Source organism: Lineus longissimus, chromosome 5, assembly GCF_910592395.1.
Source record: "Lineus longissimus chromosome 5, tnLinLong1.2, whole genome shotgun sequence".
NCBI classification, from domain to species: domain Eukaryota; kingdom Metazoa; phylum Nemertea; class Pilidiophora; order Heteronemertea; family Lineidae; genus Lineus; species Lineus longissimus.
Window position 1 is genome coordinate 2642728 of NC_088312.1, and position 16543 is coordinate 2659270.

General features: G+C 41.7%; 2 protein-coding genes across 2 annotated transcripts; one reads left to right on the top strand and one right to left on the bottom strand.

Moving 5' to 3' along the window:
* Window positions 1-11: 11 nt before the first annotated feature.
* Window positions 12-8551, top strand: LOC135488798 (ATP-dependent RNA helicase DHX33-like). Its single transcript, XM_064773675.1, has 19 exons — window positions 12-42; window positions 318-437; window positions 625-770; window positions 1047-1097; window positions 1350-1421; window positions 1726-1953; window positions 2174-2272; window positions 2520-2605; window positions 2998-3169; window positions 3450-3547; window positions 3739-3912; window positions 4015-4171; window positions 4335-4423; window positions 6996-7062; window positions 7312-7416; window positions 7504-7637; window positions 7793-7859; window positions 8029-8138; window positions 8318-8551. Exons 2-19 carry the CDS (start codon window positions 371-373, stop codon window positions 8394-8396), a joined length of 2001 nt encoding a protein of 666 aa, XP_064629745.1. The 5' UTR covers window positions 12-42; window positions 318-370; the 3' UTR covers window positions 8397-8551.
* Window positions 8552-10618: 2067 nt separating this feature from the next.
* LOC135488801 (pre-mRNA-processing factor 17-like) lies at window positions 10619-16543 on the bottom strand. Its single transcript, XM_064773681.1, has 12 exons — window positions 16355-16543; window positions 15780-15866; window positions 14811-14940; window positions 14385-14608; window positions 13788-13884; window positions 13459-13673; window positions 13116-13263; window positions 12899-13014; window positions 12541-12674; window positions 12238-12314; window positions 11466-11610; window positions 10619-11166 (listed from the first exon to the last, which is right to left on the bottom strand). Exons 1-12 carry the CDS (start codon window positions 16541-16543, stop codon window positions 10989-10991), a joined length of 1740 nt encoding a protein of 579 aa, XP_064629751.1. The 3' UTR covers window positions 10619-10988.

Below are 16543 nucleotides of genomic sequence, written 5' to 3' on the forward strand. Positions count from 1 at the left end.
AGGGGGCGCTAAATCCAATATGTCAGCGCCCATGTTTCACGTGTTAGTTATTTTTTCCACAATCAAAACACTCATAAAACACCCATGCTGCTATATATAACACTTTTGATCCTGAATATTGTTAACTTATATGTTTGTTATTATGTTGAATGAGATATTTAGTCTGACATATGCCAAAGCAGTGAAAAAGGATGGTTTCAAAAATCCCTCCTGTATATTCCGTGTACATCATGTACACAGTGACACTGGTGTGAGCTACTGTTTGTTGACAGCTGCCTTTTGATATGTTTCCTCATTTTCTTTTTGCACCGTACCAGTTTATGACTCAACCTGAGGATTTTTCAAACTGAATGAGTTGTGCGTTAGAAGAATGTCTGAAGACCAGAGGAGGTACAGTCAGGTATCGCCTGCGAATAAGAAGAGGAAAATTGAGCAGGGTGGGTAAACAGTTTCTTTAAAGGCTTGTTCACCAATTTGATCATTCAGTTTGAATCATACCCTCAACATCTTTATAATCTGATTCCTGTTTCCTGATCTTAATGATATTAAAAACATGCTGTTTATAAGTTATTGTTTGAACTCTGTAAGCTTTCAGGACATGAAATATGACATTATTCTTTCCAGTATCTGATTATGAGGGCCTGAAAGCCCAACGCAGGCAGTTGCCAATCTATCCTGCAAGAAGTCGCCTCATCCATGAAGTACAGAAACACAGTAGTGTGATAGTCATTGGAGAGACGGGTAGTGGTAAGACAACACAAATACCGCAGGTAAGTTTAGTTCTGTGGTTGAAGTGATAGGTGAAACTCCACTCCTCTCAGGTTCACCTGTTGTTCGCCCAAAACTTGAGTTTCTGCCCATCTTGGCCTATATATTTGCTCCACCCTCGCTCTGTTGGGTGAGACAATGAGTCCAGTCGGTATCAATTCCTTAAGCCAAAAAACCTTCATGTCATATAACACACTGATGCTTGACTAAAAACTGAAAGGTATTTGTGATCCAACTAAGTTACAACTTCATTCACAAAGGTTTCTTCCCATTTTCAGTATTTATTAGAAGCCAATGTTCATCGAAATAAAATTATAGCATGCACCCAGGTAAGTCTGGCATTCGACATCACTTTATAGCACGACCTCCTGTTTCACTTGGACAGCCAAAAAAGGAAATGTAGGCAGCTTGAAAATCTGTTCATTAGAGCATGCACATGCATCAAGTCTCCCAAATGGAATGGTATCCAGATGTATAAAGAACCTTTAGTCAATGTATTCGGAAATTTCTTGAGTTAGTTGTGATATTTTGTGTTTTGGTTGCATATTTGTAATCAAGTTCTCTTGCTTTTCTTTTTCAAGCCAAGGCGAGTTGCTGCTATAACTGTGGCCCAACGTGTTGCAGAAGAGAGAGGCTCAGAGTTAGGAAAACAAGTAAGTCAGCAGCCCATTTATTTTCACTCTGCTTTAATGCAGTCAAACCTCCCTTTATAATTGACACCTCTCTATTTAGGACACCCTCTCTAGTAAGGACACAAGTTTTGGACCCAATGGTTGTGACCTCTCCGATCAGGACATCAAGGACAGCACTTGTCAGTCCTAAGGGTGTCCTTATTAGAGAGGTTCTATTGTAACTGTACAGTTTGTATCCACTATCATTGTCATCTTAATAGACATGGTGACCAGCGACGAGAGAAGCCTGCTAGGAAAGATTTGAGTGTACCTCTGCTTACTTCAGGTTGGCTACACTGTCAGATTCGATGACATGTCAACTCACGAGACAAGAATCCGCTACATGACTGATGGTATGCTGCTAAGAGAAGCCATATTGGATCCACTCTTGAAGCGGTATTCAGTCGTGATCTTAGATGAAGCTCATGAGCGCACGATTCACACTGATGTCCTGTTTGGTGTGATAAAGGCAGCGCAGAAGCACAGGAAGACAAACGGCATGCTGCCATTGAAGGTGAGTTACCATCCAGCCTACACTCAGTGAAGATAGGAAGGCACTGCTTAGCCAAAATCTGCTGTTGCCTGCTATTAGGCTGCCAAGGCCACTCTGAGATGTTAAAGGTCATCTGATATTCTGTGAGCCTGCACCTGGCTTAAATTAATCGATGGAAATACATGTACCATGTTCAGATACATGTAATACCTTTAATCATTTCTTACTTTCTTCTCTTCAGATTGTGGTGATGTCTGCCACGATGGACGTAGATCATTTCTCACACTATTTCAACAGTGCTCCAGTTCTCTACATTGAGGGAAGACAGTTTCCAGTTGAGGTGTGTGCATTATCTCAGTTCATCACTTCGCTGATGGGTGGCAGCACTCTGACTTATCCAGGTAGTTTTCTGATGCATTAGCTGATGCACTATGAAAACCTCCTCCTGTGGTGCTCCAGGAAGGATAGATAAGGGCTATGTCTTCAGCATTGAACTTGAAGTTTTTATTGTCCCAGGTTATGGGTGAAAAGGGAGTTGATGAGAGGGGAGAACAACATCTTTTACTTGCCCAATCGTCTGCTTGCAGGTGATGTATTCCAAGGAGCATCAAAGTGATTACCTATTCTCAGCATTAGTCACGGTGTTCCAGATTCACAAGGAGGCTCCTGCAGGGTAAGTCTGATCAAAACTGTTAGTAACTTCAGGAGCCCTAGAAAGCTTGAAACAAAAATGCAGGTGTGAGGAAAGCTACTCTAACCCTAGCTTTTGCAACCAGTTCTTTGAGTGAGGTTTGAAATCTATTGTTCATCACTGCAAGGTTAGGGGGACAAACTCACCGAACTCAGTCTTACTCCGGTTCATGAATTGCCTTGGTTGCTGTCATAAAATGCCAGTGATTTGTTCTATGCAAATGGAGAAAAATGCAATGTTTAATACTGCCATGGTACTTCTTCTTGAGATTTGCAACACTGCCATGATGTGGCAGGCAATAAGCTCACCAGTGTGCAAGCCGTGCAGAAGTGAAGTGGTAAATCTTACTTGCTTATTTCCACCTTTGCCTCCAGACATGATATCCTTGTGTTCCTCACTGGCCAAGAAGAGATCGAGTCTATGGTGCGGTGTGTGCATGATGTGGCGAAGGATCTCAACTCTGATGCTGCCCATATCATGGCGTGTCCACTGTACGCTGCTCTACCGGCACAGCAGCAACTGAGAGTCTTCCAGGAGACACCACCGGTAAGCATTAACAAATTTGCATCAACAATAAGCATTAACAAAAGTGTTGTCAAAATAACCTGGAGTTCTGATGACAGTTTTTAAAACACTAGTTAAAGTTAAGAAATATTGACAAATTAAAGATTACTTAAGCTAAAGGTAAAAACATGTATTTTCTTTGCCCACCGACTCGGTGGCTCTGAGTGTTTCAGTCACTCAAGGAAACAATCATAGTAGTCTTGGATTATAATCTTGATAATTACTTGTTTTTGAACACTCTCTTCTGTTCTACTCCGACTAGGGAACCAGAAAAGTGATTATATCAACTAATATAGCAGAAACGTCCATTACGATCCATGGAATCAAGTTTGTGGTTGATGCTGGGATGGTCAAGGCAAAGTAAGTTGTGAAAACATTGGAGTCACAAAGGGAAAAAGCACTGATGGTTGCACAAAAATTCGGGAAATTATGCTATTGATTGAAACGTTTAATACCCTGAAAAACAAATCTCGAGTTTCAGCATGTATATATCTGAGAAGTTGATCGAGAATCTGATGTTTTTGTTTGACATTCATTTTGATCTTTTCTAGGTCATATAACCCTAGTACTGGCCTTGATCTTCTCAAGGTACAACACGTATCTAAAGCTCAGGCGTGGCAGAGGACTGGTAGAGCTGGTCGGGAATCGGCTGGTGCTTGCTACAGACTTTATACTGAACCAGAATATGAGGCTTTCAGGACCAATACTATACCAGAAATACAGAGGTAATACATGTACTCAGTTTTGAGTTGCTTAATATTTAATCCATTTGTCTTTACATGTAGGTTGATTCTTGTAGTCTTGTATCCTGTCAATTTCTATTTCAGGTGTAACCTAGCCAGTGTGTTACTCCAATTGTTGGCCATGGGTATTCACGATTTGGTGAACTTTGATTTCATGGACCGGCCATCAACAGAGGCTATCAACAATGCCATAGAGCAGTTAGTGCTACTGGAGGCCGTCGAGAAAGAAGATATCCTCAAAGTAAGTTGTTACTGAAGCCACTAGCTTGGTGTCAAGATGATAATTGAAAGGCTGCTTTATTCTATAGGATGTATTTCCTAAACGAGTCAAGAGAAAAAAGTCAGCCCTGTCATTCCTAAAGTTCCCAACAAATTATGTTTAGTACCATATTTTGTAATTATAGCTCACAGATCTTGGGAAGAAGATGTCTGCGTTCCCACTTGATCCACGGTATTCAAAAGTCATCTTAAAGTCAAAGGATTTCAATTGCTTGTAAGTACCTCGCCACTTTTTGATCACTCACATTTGCAATGTCCGTCACAGAATTCTTTTGCAGCACTGACAAACTTGCTGAATTTTCAACAAAACATTATTTCTTATATTGGAGTTTATTGGAGTTAATCTGAGTGATCACCAAGGTCAAAATGTTCCCTAATTAAACCTGAGCAATGATCACCAAGATCAAAGGTTACCCTAATTGTTGAGTGATGTTCACCAAGATCAAAGGTTTCCCTAATTACCTAATTAAACCTGAGTTATGATCACCAAGATCAAAGGTTTTGCCTAATTGCTGAGTGTGATATTCATCAAGATGAAGGAGTTACCAGATTAACATGAGTGGTGATCACCAAGATCAAAGGGTTTCCTAATTTGTCACAGGTTTTGACATGTTTTTTTCATGGTGCACATCAATATTTTTCGATCAAATAAAAATTCTATACACTGAATGTAAACTAGCACTGTGTCGTCCCGATGGGTCATAATGATGACACAGTAGTGATGTGAGGAGCCTCATAGCCTGGTGGTTAACACTGCTGGCTACCACTCAATAGGGCCCAGGCTCTTCACAGTCCTTTCAATGAGATGTAAAACTAAGGGCCCTTGTATCTGGTGTCTACTCCAGGGCAGGCAAAATATGCCACCAAGTGAGAAACATGAGTACATGTTCTTGATACATTTTACTTTTAAATGGGTAATTTTTGTCAACTCACTATTTCATCATGCTTAAAGAGGGTTAGTGATATTTAACCAAAACATCTCAGTAATTACTTGCTGGACTGACCACGATGGAAGTTTATTGTGTCACCCCAAGTGATTAAAGTTCACTAATTACTCCCAAAGATTGAAGTTATGGGACTTCTGTTCAGTAATAAAGCCTTCAATACCTTTTGTTAAAGTGAATATCTCTTTGAAATAAATCAGTAATTCAAAGTGCCAACATCAGTAATTAGGACATTTCTAATGAGTGAGTTGGTTCTCAGCAGAGGACAGGAATCATATATAAACCCCAGATTTCTAGCTGAGACATCATACCTTGATTTGCTTCTTAACTGACTACACCTTTACAAGAGAGATAATATACCGTGATGGCTGACTACTACAACTATGTTTATGGGATGAGCACTGCCCAGAGTTCCGCTGCCTTCCAGTCTCCAGTGATGGCTTACCAGAGATACCAGAACCAGACCAGCACTCCAGGTCTGACCAACCAGAGTTTCCAAGTTCCAATGTCACCAGTGATGGGAGTTGCTGCACAACCTTGGATGATGTCAGCACAGTATCCTTACCACTACAGAGTCCATACCACGCCGAGTCCACTGCTCAAGAGGGTCCACCCAGATACTGCCAAGTTTTACAGTCCGAGCAGTGATGATTCCGGCTTAGGCGCATCCTTCACATCAACACCACAGGCTCCCAGTGACAGCAGACGAGAACCAGTGACACCAGCTACTCGAGAACCTGCTCCAGTATTCACACCATCCCGAACCAAAGCCAGGGTTTTGTCCTCGCAGCTAGCCTTAGACCTCGTCTCAAAGCAGCCAGAGGCAGACGTGTCATGTACTCCTTTCAGTGACATGATTGAATTGGTGAAAGAAGCCGGCGTGATAACTCCAGAACCAGCCAAGCCTACAGTAACGCCTCCTGCAGGCCGTGTCATCAAGAAAGCCAAACGTAGATGTCCTACAAAGATCGTTGATAACAAGGTCGTCGCCAAGAACAAACCGCTCGATACGTCTGCTGTGAACGTTATGAACACATGGTACCTTCAACATATCGATCATCCGTATCCGACAGACGAGGAGAAAGAACAGCTTGCTCTCGATGGGGATATCTCAGTCGTTCAGGTCAAGTCGTGGTTTTCGAATAAACGTAATCGCTCCAACAACACCAAGCCGATGAACCAGAAACGTAAACTCGAGGACCAGATCGTACAGTATTGCCGAGAACTCATGCAGCCTGAGAAACGCCAGAAAACAAGTATCGATAATGTGGTGACGCATCTCCTGAGTTTAGTTGATTCAAACAGGCAATAGAACATTGGATCATGTGCTAAGTTTCGTTATGTGCTGAACATTCATGGACTATTGTGATACAAGTATCATAAGTTACTCTATTGACCGAAATTCACTGAGCTACATGTATCTAGCTTTGATCTGTCATTACCTAAACTTGATCAACTCTGTACATATGTAAATGATTGTTACAAGACTGTTAAGTTTGAATGCCTGAAGAGTTAAATCAATCTCTGTGTAAATATGATGTAAATATGAAGTTTGAATAAAACATATTTCATAAGTTTATGGTTGTGTTCATCTTTTCCCCAAACTTCCACCCCACTCGTCTCTCAAATGATCAAATAGGAAGGCTTTGTCCTGTACGAAATGGGGATGTTGTTAAAACAACAGGAGTCGGCTTGATGTAGATTTCCCCCAGGAGATCTCAACTGCTCGGGGCACTGATCAGGAGCGAGGTCAGTTCAAGAGCACATTGGCTTGGTCCTTTGAAAACCCTGAGACATGGCTCCTATCTCTCATTAATTTGTCAAATGTTCTTCTTTTTCTAGAGAAGAGATCTTGACCATTGTGTCCCTGCTGTCTGTGGAATCTGTCATGCTTACCCCTCAAAATAAAGTAAGTTTTAGTGTCGGGCACTGTGACATACATTGTAATTTAGTTGTAATGGTCCAGCTTCCCAGAAATCAACTTCCAAGTTCATTTTAAAGTCAAGTTTTGACCTTTGGAAGGATATTTACCACTTTGCCAGCTCAAGTTGGATTCTGTTTCACTGGGGAAACTGTCAGTGGAATCGGATCACTTACCTCCCAATCTTGACTCATGAATTATCTTTAAAAAATCAATTTGTTTCATTGTATTTTTCAGCGGGATGAAGCTTTAGCTGCGCGACGGAAGTTTGTATCAAACGAAGGTGACCATGTGACTTTATTAAATATTTATAAAGCTTACAAGGGAGTAAAGGGCAATAAGGTAAGTTGATGCATTTGTATTTTTCACACAGGGCCCGTCGATGTTATTCTTATTATCATAAGTAGCCTGTTCTATTTTCCTTCGCAGCAATGGTGTCAAGAAAACTATGTGAACGTCAGAAATCTGAAGATGGGTGGCGAGGTGCGAAAACAGCTACGTGATATCTGCCAGAATCTACAGCTGCCATTCCAGTCATGTGGTAGGGATACCACGAATATCAGGTACATATGTAGGACGTTTCCCGGGAGAGCCTACGTCACAAGTCACCACCCAGGTCAGATCTCCATCCATGGATGCTGCACCAAAATGTTCTACAACTTTCAGGACTTTTGTCCGATGCAACAATAAGTTCTAACGTTATAACTTTTACTTTCAGGAAATGTATGGCCTATGGTTTCTTCATGAATTCGGCTGAACTTCTCAAAGATGGAGTGTATAAAACAGTAAATATCTATTTTGATTATTTTGTTATATCCCAAGTTGAAAACTTAAGGTTTAGAGATATGAAGTGTAAGACATCTCGAAAAAATTCTGTTGAGATATAACGTCTTTTCATTTTTGTGCATGATTAAGTTTTGGCCAACTGATGTTGAGTCGGCATGTTCCTTTCAGCTTGGCAGCAAGAAAACTGTGGCTATCCATCCGTCGTCTGCACTCTTCATGTCCAAGCCTGCGTGTGTCGTCTATAATGAGCTAGTCAAGACGACCAAGTCTTACATGAGGTGAGTGTAATCTCAAAATGCTTTCAGTACAGAAACGTTTTGACGAGAGGAGCCCTGAATGTGGTCAACGACTCATTGTAAAGCCTACTTGTAGAATGTCTACTGTGAAATGTTCGCAAAACTAACATTTGGAATCAGTCTCATCAACATGTATTGATTTTGTATTTTGTTTATTCCAGGGATCTGTGTCTTGTTGATCCTGACTGGTTGAATGAAGCGGCTCCAAACTTCTTCAAGAGGAAAGTCACACTGCATTGACCCTTCTGGGGAAATCAGTTGAGACATTTGCACTGCATATCATATACGGAAGAGGGGAACTTCCTCTTCCTACCAGTGATGTTTAAACTTGGTTTGTTAGACTCTCTGTACATGATTGTAAATTTGACTGTAATAAATATTTAATAAGAAAACGATTGAACAGGTTTTTTTTGTTATTCAGTGGTTTGGTCTTTTTAGTTCCTATCTTGCCCTGCAGATGGCAATGGCGTAGTTCTTTGACGAAGTCCATGAGACTCCGATAACCAGCTCAAGGGGAGGGGGATTTGGGCCACGGAGATCAACTCACTGAAACGGTCTTTTCAGTTCCTGCCTTGCCCTGAAGATGGCGATGGCGTAGTTCTTTCATGAAGTCCATGAGACTCCGATAATAACCAGCTCAAAGAGGGGGGATTTGGGCCACTGAGATCGACGTGGTTCGGCGCTGAAGAATTAAGAATGAGACAATTCTGGGTGGAGACAAGTGGCTCAAGGTATCCTTGAAGTGCTCCACAACCTCTGTGTGTCCTCTCCTCTCAGCCGACTTGCCCAACTTAAGAATGAGACATTTCTGGGTGGAGACAAGTGGCTCAAGGTATCCTTGAAGTGATCCACAACCTCTGTGTGTCCTCTCCTCTCAGTCGACTTGCCCAACTTAAGAATGAGACAATTCTGGGTGGAGACAAGGTATCCTTGAAGTGATCCACAAGCTCTGTGTGTCCACTCCTCTCAGTCGACTTGCCCAACTTAAGAATGAGACAATTCTGGGTGGAGACAAGTGGTTCAAGGTATCCTTGAAGTGATCCACAACCTGTGTGTGTCCTCTCCTCTCAGCCGACTTGCCCAACTTAAGAATGAGACAATTCTGGGTGGAGACAAGTGGTTCAAGGTATCCTTGAAGTGATCCACAACCTGTGTGTGTCCTCTCCTCTCAGCCGACTTGCCCAACTTAAGAATGAGACAATTCTGGGTGGAGACAAGTGGTTCAAGGTATCCTTGAAGTGATCCACAACCTCTGTGTGTCCTCTCCTCCCAGCCGACTTGCCCAACTTAAGAATGAGACAATTCTGTGTGGAGACAAGTGGTTCAAGGTATCCTTGAAGTGATCCACAACCTCTGTGTGTCCTCTCCTCCCAGCCGACTTGCCCAACTTAAGAATGAGACAATTCTGTGTGGAGACAAGTGGTTTAAGGTATCCTTGAAGTGATCCACAACCTCTGTGTGTCCTCTCCTCTCGGCCGACTTGCCCAACTTAAGAATGAGACAATTCTGGATGGAGACAAGTGGTTCAAGGTATCCTTGAAGTGATCCACAACCTCTGTGTGTCCTCTCCTCTCAGCCGACTTGCCCAACTTAAGAATGAGACAATTCTTGGTGGAGACAAGTGGTTCAAGGTATCCTTGAAGTGATCCACAACCTCTGTGTGTCCTCTCCTCACAGCCGACTTGCCCAACTTAAGAATGAGACAATTCTGTGTGGAGACAAGTGGTTCAAGGCATCCTTGAAGTGATCCTCAAGCTCTGTGTGTCCTCTCCTCCCAGCCGACTTGCCCAACTTAAGAATGAGACAATTCTGGGTGGAGACAAGTGGCTCAAGGTATCCTTGAAGCGAGCCACAAGGTCTGTGTGTCCTCTCCTCTCGGCCGACTTGCCCAACTTAAGAATGAGACAATTCTGGGTGGAGACATGTGGTTCAAGGTATCCTTGAAGTGATCCACAACCTCTGTGTGTCCTCTCCTCTCGGCCGACTTGCCCAACTTAAGAATGAGACAATTCTGGATGGAGACAAGTGGTTCAAGGTATCCTTGAAGTGATCCACAACCTCTGTGTGTCCCCTCCTCCCAGCCGACTTGCCCATCTTGAATGTAGTCGTATCACTGTCCTGATTATCAATGATCATGGAACAGTCTAAGCCATTTAGATATCAGACTTTGAAAATAGGGTAGTCTTCTGGTGCTATCCTTGTGAGAAAATTGTCTCTGGGGAGATATCCCAGGGTGAGCTCGAGAGGGAGGTACGTTTTTTTGTAGTGGGGAAATATCCTAGAATCCTCTTCATACATTGAACAGCACGACTTCCGATAGACATCACCATTGTCTTCCTTACCAAAATTGTGTTTCTCCTCTATGTAATCAGTGAAATCAGACCGGAGAACTACATGTACACCTAACTGTCATCCAACCATTTCCCCAACTGGTTGTGACAAGAATGAGACTGGAGTCAAAATTTCATGTAAAAAGTTTATTTGGTATTATTTACAATACTGTATACAAAACATTTACAATTTTTCAAATGCACTTTCCAGCTAACCTCAAGTTCAAACCAGAAGGAAGCATATCTCATACATGTAGTGTCTACTGTACTAGGCCTTCATTCGGCCATGTGCTTCATGAATTTTTCCTCCCTGAATGAACAGATTATTCACATGATGGCATCATAATGTTCATGACTTAAACAGTTTGGGGGTCAAGATCTCTTGTGGTTTCATTTGCATACTCAAGTCAGGATGGCCAGAACTTCAGCACATGATGCACTGAGTGACAGCAACATTGACCACGACTTGGCAAGAATAACTCAACGTCTCAAAGGTGGCGTCTCAGTCCCAATACTTAATCACACCATCCCAGCCAGCCGTGACAACCTTTGACGTCTCATGAGGGTGCCATAACGTTGCTATACACACATCATCGTGAGCCTTGAAGGATTTGTATAACTTTGTCGTTTTCCAGTCCCATATGTAAAGCTTTCCATCCGCATCCCCTGAGCTGATATAACTGAAATATAGAATGAAATGTAATTTAGTACATCTATGGTTTACTACAGAACTATAAAGCAAGGTGCAAGCACAACTTAATACAATGTCTTATGTCAATACCTAAAGTCTGGGAGCAATTACTTAAATTGGTAGGAATGAATCAAGATGGCGTATCCATAAAACTGTCCCTTCCCATAAAGTACTAAAACACATTTGTCAAACATGTAATCAGTGGTCTAGAGGAGTGTTGTTCAAATTTTCACAAGAGACCACAGCCTTTCAAATATTTTCGGCCTTGCATACTCAAATGTCTCTTACCTCATATCTGGTGAGAAGTCTATGTTGCAAGCAAAGCCGGCGACCATGTGTCCCTTGAATGTCTTCTTCCTCATGAACTTGAATCTGTTTAACACGTTGAAAATCACAATCTGGTTGTCCATGGATTGGCAAGCTAGCCATTTTCCTGGAAGAAATAACAACGAAATTGGTTATGGAAATGGACACTCATAAGGACAGGGAACTCAACAGCGAAATTGGTTATGGAACTGGACACTCATAAGGACAGGGAACTCAACAGCGAAATTGGTTATGGAAGTGGACACTCATAAGGACAGGGAACTCAACAGCGAAATTGGTTATGGAACTGGATACTCATAAGGACAGGGAACTCAACAGCGAAATTGGTTATGGAAGTGGATACTCATAAGGACAGGGAACTCAACAGCGAAATTGGTTATGGAAGTGGATACTCATAAGGACAGGGAACTCAACAGCGAAATTGGTTATGGAACTGGATACTCATAAGGACAGGGAACTCAACAGCGAAATTGGTTATGGAAGTGGATACTCATAAGGACAGGGAACTCAACAACGAAATTGGTTATGGAACTGGATACTCATAAGGACAGGGAACTCAACAGCGAAATTGGTTATGGAACTGGGTACTCATAAGGACAGGGAACTCAACAGATGTTTTCAAACAGGGCAGGGAGCTGCCTCCTTCCATGTGGAAGTGCATTAGCCAAACAGAAGTGCAAAATTGTAACTTTCTCAACATGGCAGGAGAACAATGTAGTTCAGCTTAACTTACCATTAGGTGACAGAGTGACTGCTGGCATGGAGTGCATAGATGGATCTGCAATATACTTGAAGTCTACAGGAATATCCCTGAAAGAGAGATGGGGTTAGGACAGTTAGATACGAGGACGACTCCTGAACTGACTTATTTGGCATGACATGCACACAACATGCCAACATACCCTTTAGGAAATTCATGACTAGCTTGATATTTGGTCAAAATCGGTCACTGAGGTTCCTGATGGCTTGTCACAAACTGGCACTGAGTCTCAGTATGCTACAGATGTAATGAAATGCCAAAATTCACCATACATACCATTCCCAAACTCTCAAACTTTTATCATCAGACGTCGTCACAAATCGTCTATTTTGATCGACAAACGTGATTGTATTCACAGCACCAAGATGGCGGTCATACTCCTGAACAATCTCACCAGATCTGATGTCCCACTGTAAGCAGAGGAATGAAATGATGAAATAACACAGTTATGAAGTCAAAGAAAGATTCCTGACCTCGCAATTCTGATAACCATCAAAGGCTTTCTGAAAGGGCTTCTGAAAATAGTCATCGAATGTGACGCATATCCAGTAATATCAGATTTAAAACTCTAAAAGACCAAGGCAGCATATTTGTTTCATGCACTTTTAAAACTTTCACCAACACTTTTACTTACACACACAATCTTTTTATCAGACGTCCCAGCGACAAAAAGATGCTGTTTATCTTCCTCAGGGTTGAATTTCACACAGTATGGCACTTTCCGGCTCGTGAACCGTGATATACATTCACCTGGAAGGAGAATACAACGATCCATGAATTCCAACGATATCATGAAATGAAATGGAAGTTCTTATACAGTGCTACATACTTTCCAACTGTACTGTACTTACCAGTTTCCGTGTCCCAGAGTTTGCAAAACCTATCATAACCACAACTGATGAACTTTTCCCCACTGTTATTGAAGCATGCATCCCTGACGGCCTGTTTGTGACCATGGTATGTCCGAATGCATCGTCTGTCATTATACACTTCCCAAATCTGCAATGAAAGAAATAGTGTCCAGGACAAATTCACCAAAACCAGAGATGATTTTGAAAGTTTTCTGTTATAAATCTGCTCTCCTTGTATCAGTATATCAACAGCCCTACTGATTTATGATATCACACTCAGCTACCAAAGCACTGAAATTATATGTGCTGAGAAGATGCATCAGGCAAAACATTACAAACTTACCTTAACCTTACAGTCCATACCACACGACAATAACAGATGAGCTGATTTTGGGAACCACCGAATGGCAGCAACACCTTTCGTATGACCAGACCACGTGTGTATGACTTTTTTTGGGAGGAAACATTTCTCTGGCGGATCTTCTGACTTGAGGTTGACACCTGTGTCCTGGGGAATATGAAGGAATGATCTGTCCTGGTAATCGTATGCATCTTTGACTGGAAGAAATTAAGAGAAAAATTAATTCTGTGAAACATTAGTCATTACGCAGGGAAGATTCTTCAACTGACACCTTTAAAATTGTGCAATCTAAAATCAACATGTCCACTTACTGTGTAATTGTGTCTTCTCTTCCATTGGCTTTTCATCAACTTGTTTTCCTTTTTTGTTTCTCTTTGCCAAGATCTCATCGAGGGCTTCTTTCTCTTCCTGAAGAACAAAACAAAACACTCTGTAAAATCTGAATAGTTCCATATCTGTCGCTTGCACTAGAATAAAAGATTATACACAACAGCATTCCGCGAAGTTACTATTTATAGCTCACAAGGTCATTTGAATAAGATATTGATGACGTTTTAGTCACGTGACAGTCGGACATCGACACTTATTTCTACACATTTGAGCTTATTTCAAAGTCAATTATCTTTGACCCTGCATTGTTTTTAGCATGAATGATACCATAGAGTCAGAGAGAGAAATATTCAGAACAATTATGTAGTATTTCCAACACTCGGACATGTGCCAGATTGAATCTAACTGCCCTAGTTAGAGAGCCTGAATCCATTACGAAACCGCATGTTTGTCCGACATGGCCTGTAATTCAGCGATGGGGAAATAGAGGGCAGCAGCTGCAGTGACGTCATCGTCGCGGAATGCTATACAAAGAGAATCATACAGCAGAAATTGACATTTTTAGATTGTCCCTTTACCTCTGATGGTCGCATAACTGTCTTCTCATCCACATATTTTCCCCATGGCCCAAGATAGCCCTCAATATCCGATGGATCTGTATTCTTCACTCGCTTTCTCTTGTCTCCTGGTCTTTTACTTGCCGCTTCGAATACAGTCAGACCTTTTGTTTCATCGGACTTGATTTTATCTCCAACAACAGTCTCCCCTACTGGGTTTTCTGCAGATGGATCTACGGCATAACCTGAAGAAGAAAATGTGGTATGTCAAGATGCCAAAAACCTCTCGCTAACTAGCTTTTTCTCCTTATACAATATTACTTTGGTTGGTTTCATGTCGAACATTCTAAAGCCATTTTTGACCAGTGAAATACTTGGGATGATGGAGAATCAACTTAACAACACTCACGACAGCAGGTTCCATCATTTGACACTACTTTAACCTACCATAGCTGTGAAAAGTTCTCCTCTGAGTCTCAAACTGAAAGTTATTGAAGTGACTTGGCTCTGCGAATCCTGACAACATGTTCTTATGAGCCATCTGCTGCTGGGTTTGATTTGGATTAGCTGGACCAATCTGAAATGGGAGAATAGGGATTAAGTAAATTGGAATAGGAGCAGGGTTTTCAGAGTATGGCCAACTTGAACAGGGAAGTTCAATGACAGTTATGAGATTCATCTTCTATGAAAATTGCCATTATTCCAACTGAATGAATATCATTCTGTCGTATTTCCACAGGTTATAAAAGTAAGAAGCTGAATTTGCCTTCTAACGTCCGGATCCTTTATTCTAACACTGCTTCACAAAATTATACACACCAAAGTCATAATTGATAAAATAGTTCGTCGGGATGATGATTCGTGCACGTGATTAGAAATACTTGGGACTCTCTCTATCTCTCTCTCTCTCTCTCTCTGCCGAGAGCGTGCGGACAGCTGTTTTGTATCCACGTGCAGCTTTGTCTGCACCAATCAGGGGGCAACGTTGATGCGTCTCCATCCAATGAGGAGCCGCATCAATGCTGACGTAATTGATCACGTAATTGATCACGCTGGGGAGAATGGAGGATCAAAAGTAGACCGTGGGAATTTTCCACGATTATCCACCGGTATCTTATCTAAACCCAAATCCAATAATCCCGCACACTTAATTCCAAGAATTACACATTACAGTGCTACTCATAAGAAAGGTTTTACAATTACTATACAACAATTCTGACCAGCAAACAGGAAGAGCTTTCAAGTTTAGAGAGTTTGACAATATGAAGCATTGTCATCTTGGCATGATAATAAGATGTTTGGTCACTTGAGATGATTGAGACACTCTACCAACACCAAGATTTCTTTGGCAAAAATAAACCATACTAAAAGGAAGTGAATAGCAAACTACACTGAATATCACAACCACACACTCACCGTTGGAGCATAGAGTTGGTCAAATTTTGGATTAAATGATAATTCCTTGGTGGTTGGGTCAATAGGCACAACTTGGTTCACATCATACTGAAAAAAAAGACAAAATATGGTCAAGATAAAACCAGACAGAACAGCAGACTCCGTGAAGTTGTAGCACAATTCGTGTTGTTCAGTGTTCTTCATCTGGATAGGTCATTCACTGGACTGACAGACCTCAACCAACTCAACTGGTGGTCCAGTGTGGATGGTAGACGCAAGTCACAAGTCATGATACGACTTGGGGGGGGGGGGGTTCCTGGGACGATTTAGTGGACATAGACTCGGCAACATAGACAGGTATTTTCTGAATTTTGAAGTACAACCGTTACCGCACCATTCATCCCTCACGGAAAAGTGAATATCTCCGGAACTATTATGTGCATCTCTAAAATTACAAAAGTTCTTAGAAAGGTATTGCTTGGACTATAACCTGGAGAGTGAAATTTACAGAAATACATGTCAGAAATGTGTACATTTCTGTGTTGGAAGTAAGGCATGGGAATCTGACCACAAAAAATCTGAAACTGATTTTGCACCTTTGAAGCCACAATCGGGGCGGCATTCAGACTCAATGTTGTGTGTAACGTCGAAATTGACTTCCCACTTTCAAGTGGTTCAAGATGTCTCTTTAAATCAGCAGGATCGCCTTGTGTAGGCTCAGTAGCATCGTCATCTTCACTCTGATCACTGCCAGATCCATACGAAAGCAAAGCTTGCATCGCCAT

Coding starts and splice junctions, on each gene's coding strand:
- LOC135488798 (XM_064773675.1), top strand. CDS start 371: ATGTCTGAAGACCAGAGGAGGTACAGTCAGGTATCGCCTGCGAATAAG. Junction 1,954..2,173: donor ACGGCATGCTGCCATTGAAG/GTGAGTTACCAT, acceptor TCTTCTCTTCAG/ATTGTGGTGATGTCTGCCAC. Junction 3,548..3,738: donor GCTGGGATGGTCAAGGCAAA/GTAAGTTGTGAA, acceptor GATCTTTTCTAG/GTCATATAACCCTAGTACTG.
- LOC135488801 (XM_064773681.1), bottom strand. CDS start 16,543: ATGGCGATGCAAGCTTTGCTTTCGTATGGATCTGGCAGTGATCAGAGT. Junction 12,315..12,540: donor AGTTTGAGAGTTTGGGAATG/GTATGTATGGTG, acceptor TCTCTCTTTCAG/GGATATTCCTGTAGACTTCA. Junction 11,167..11,465: donor GACTTCTCACCAGATATGAG/GTAAGAGACATT, acceptor TCTATATTTCAG/TTATATCAGCTCAGGGGATG.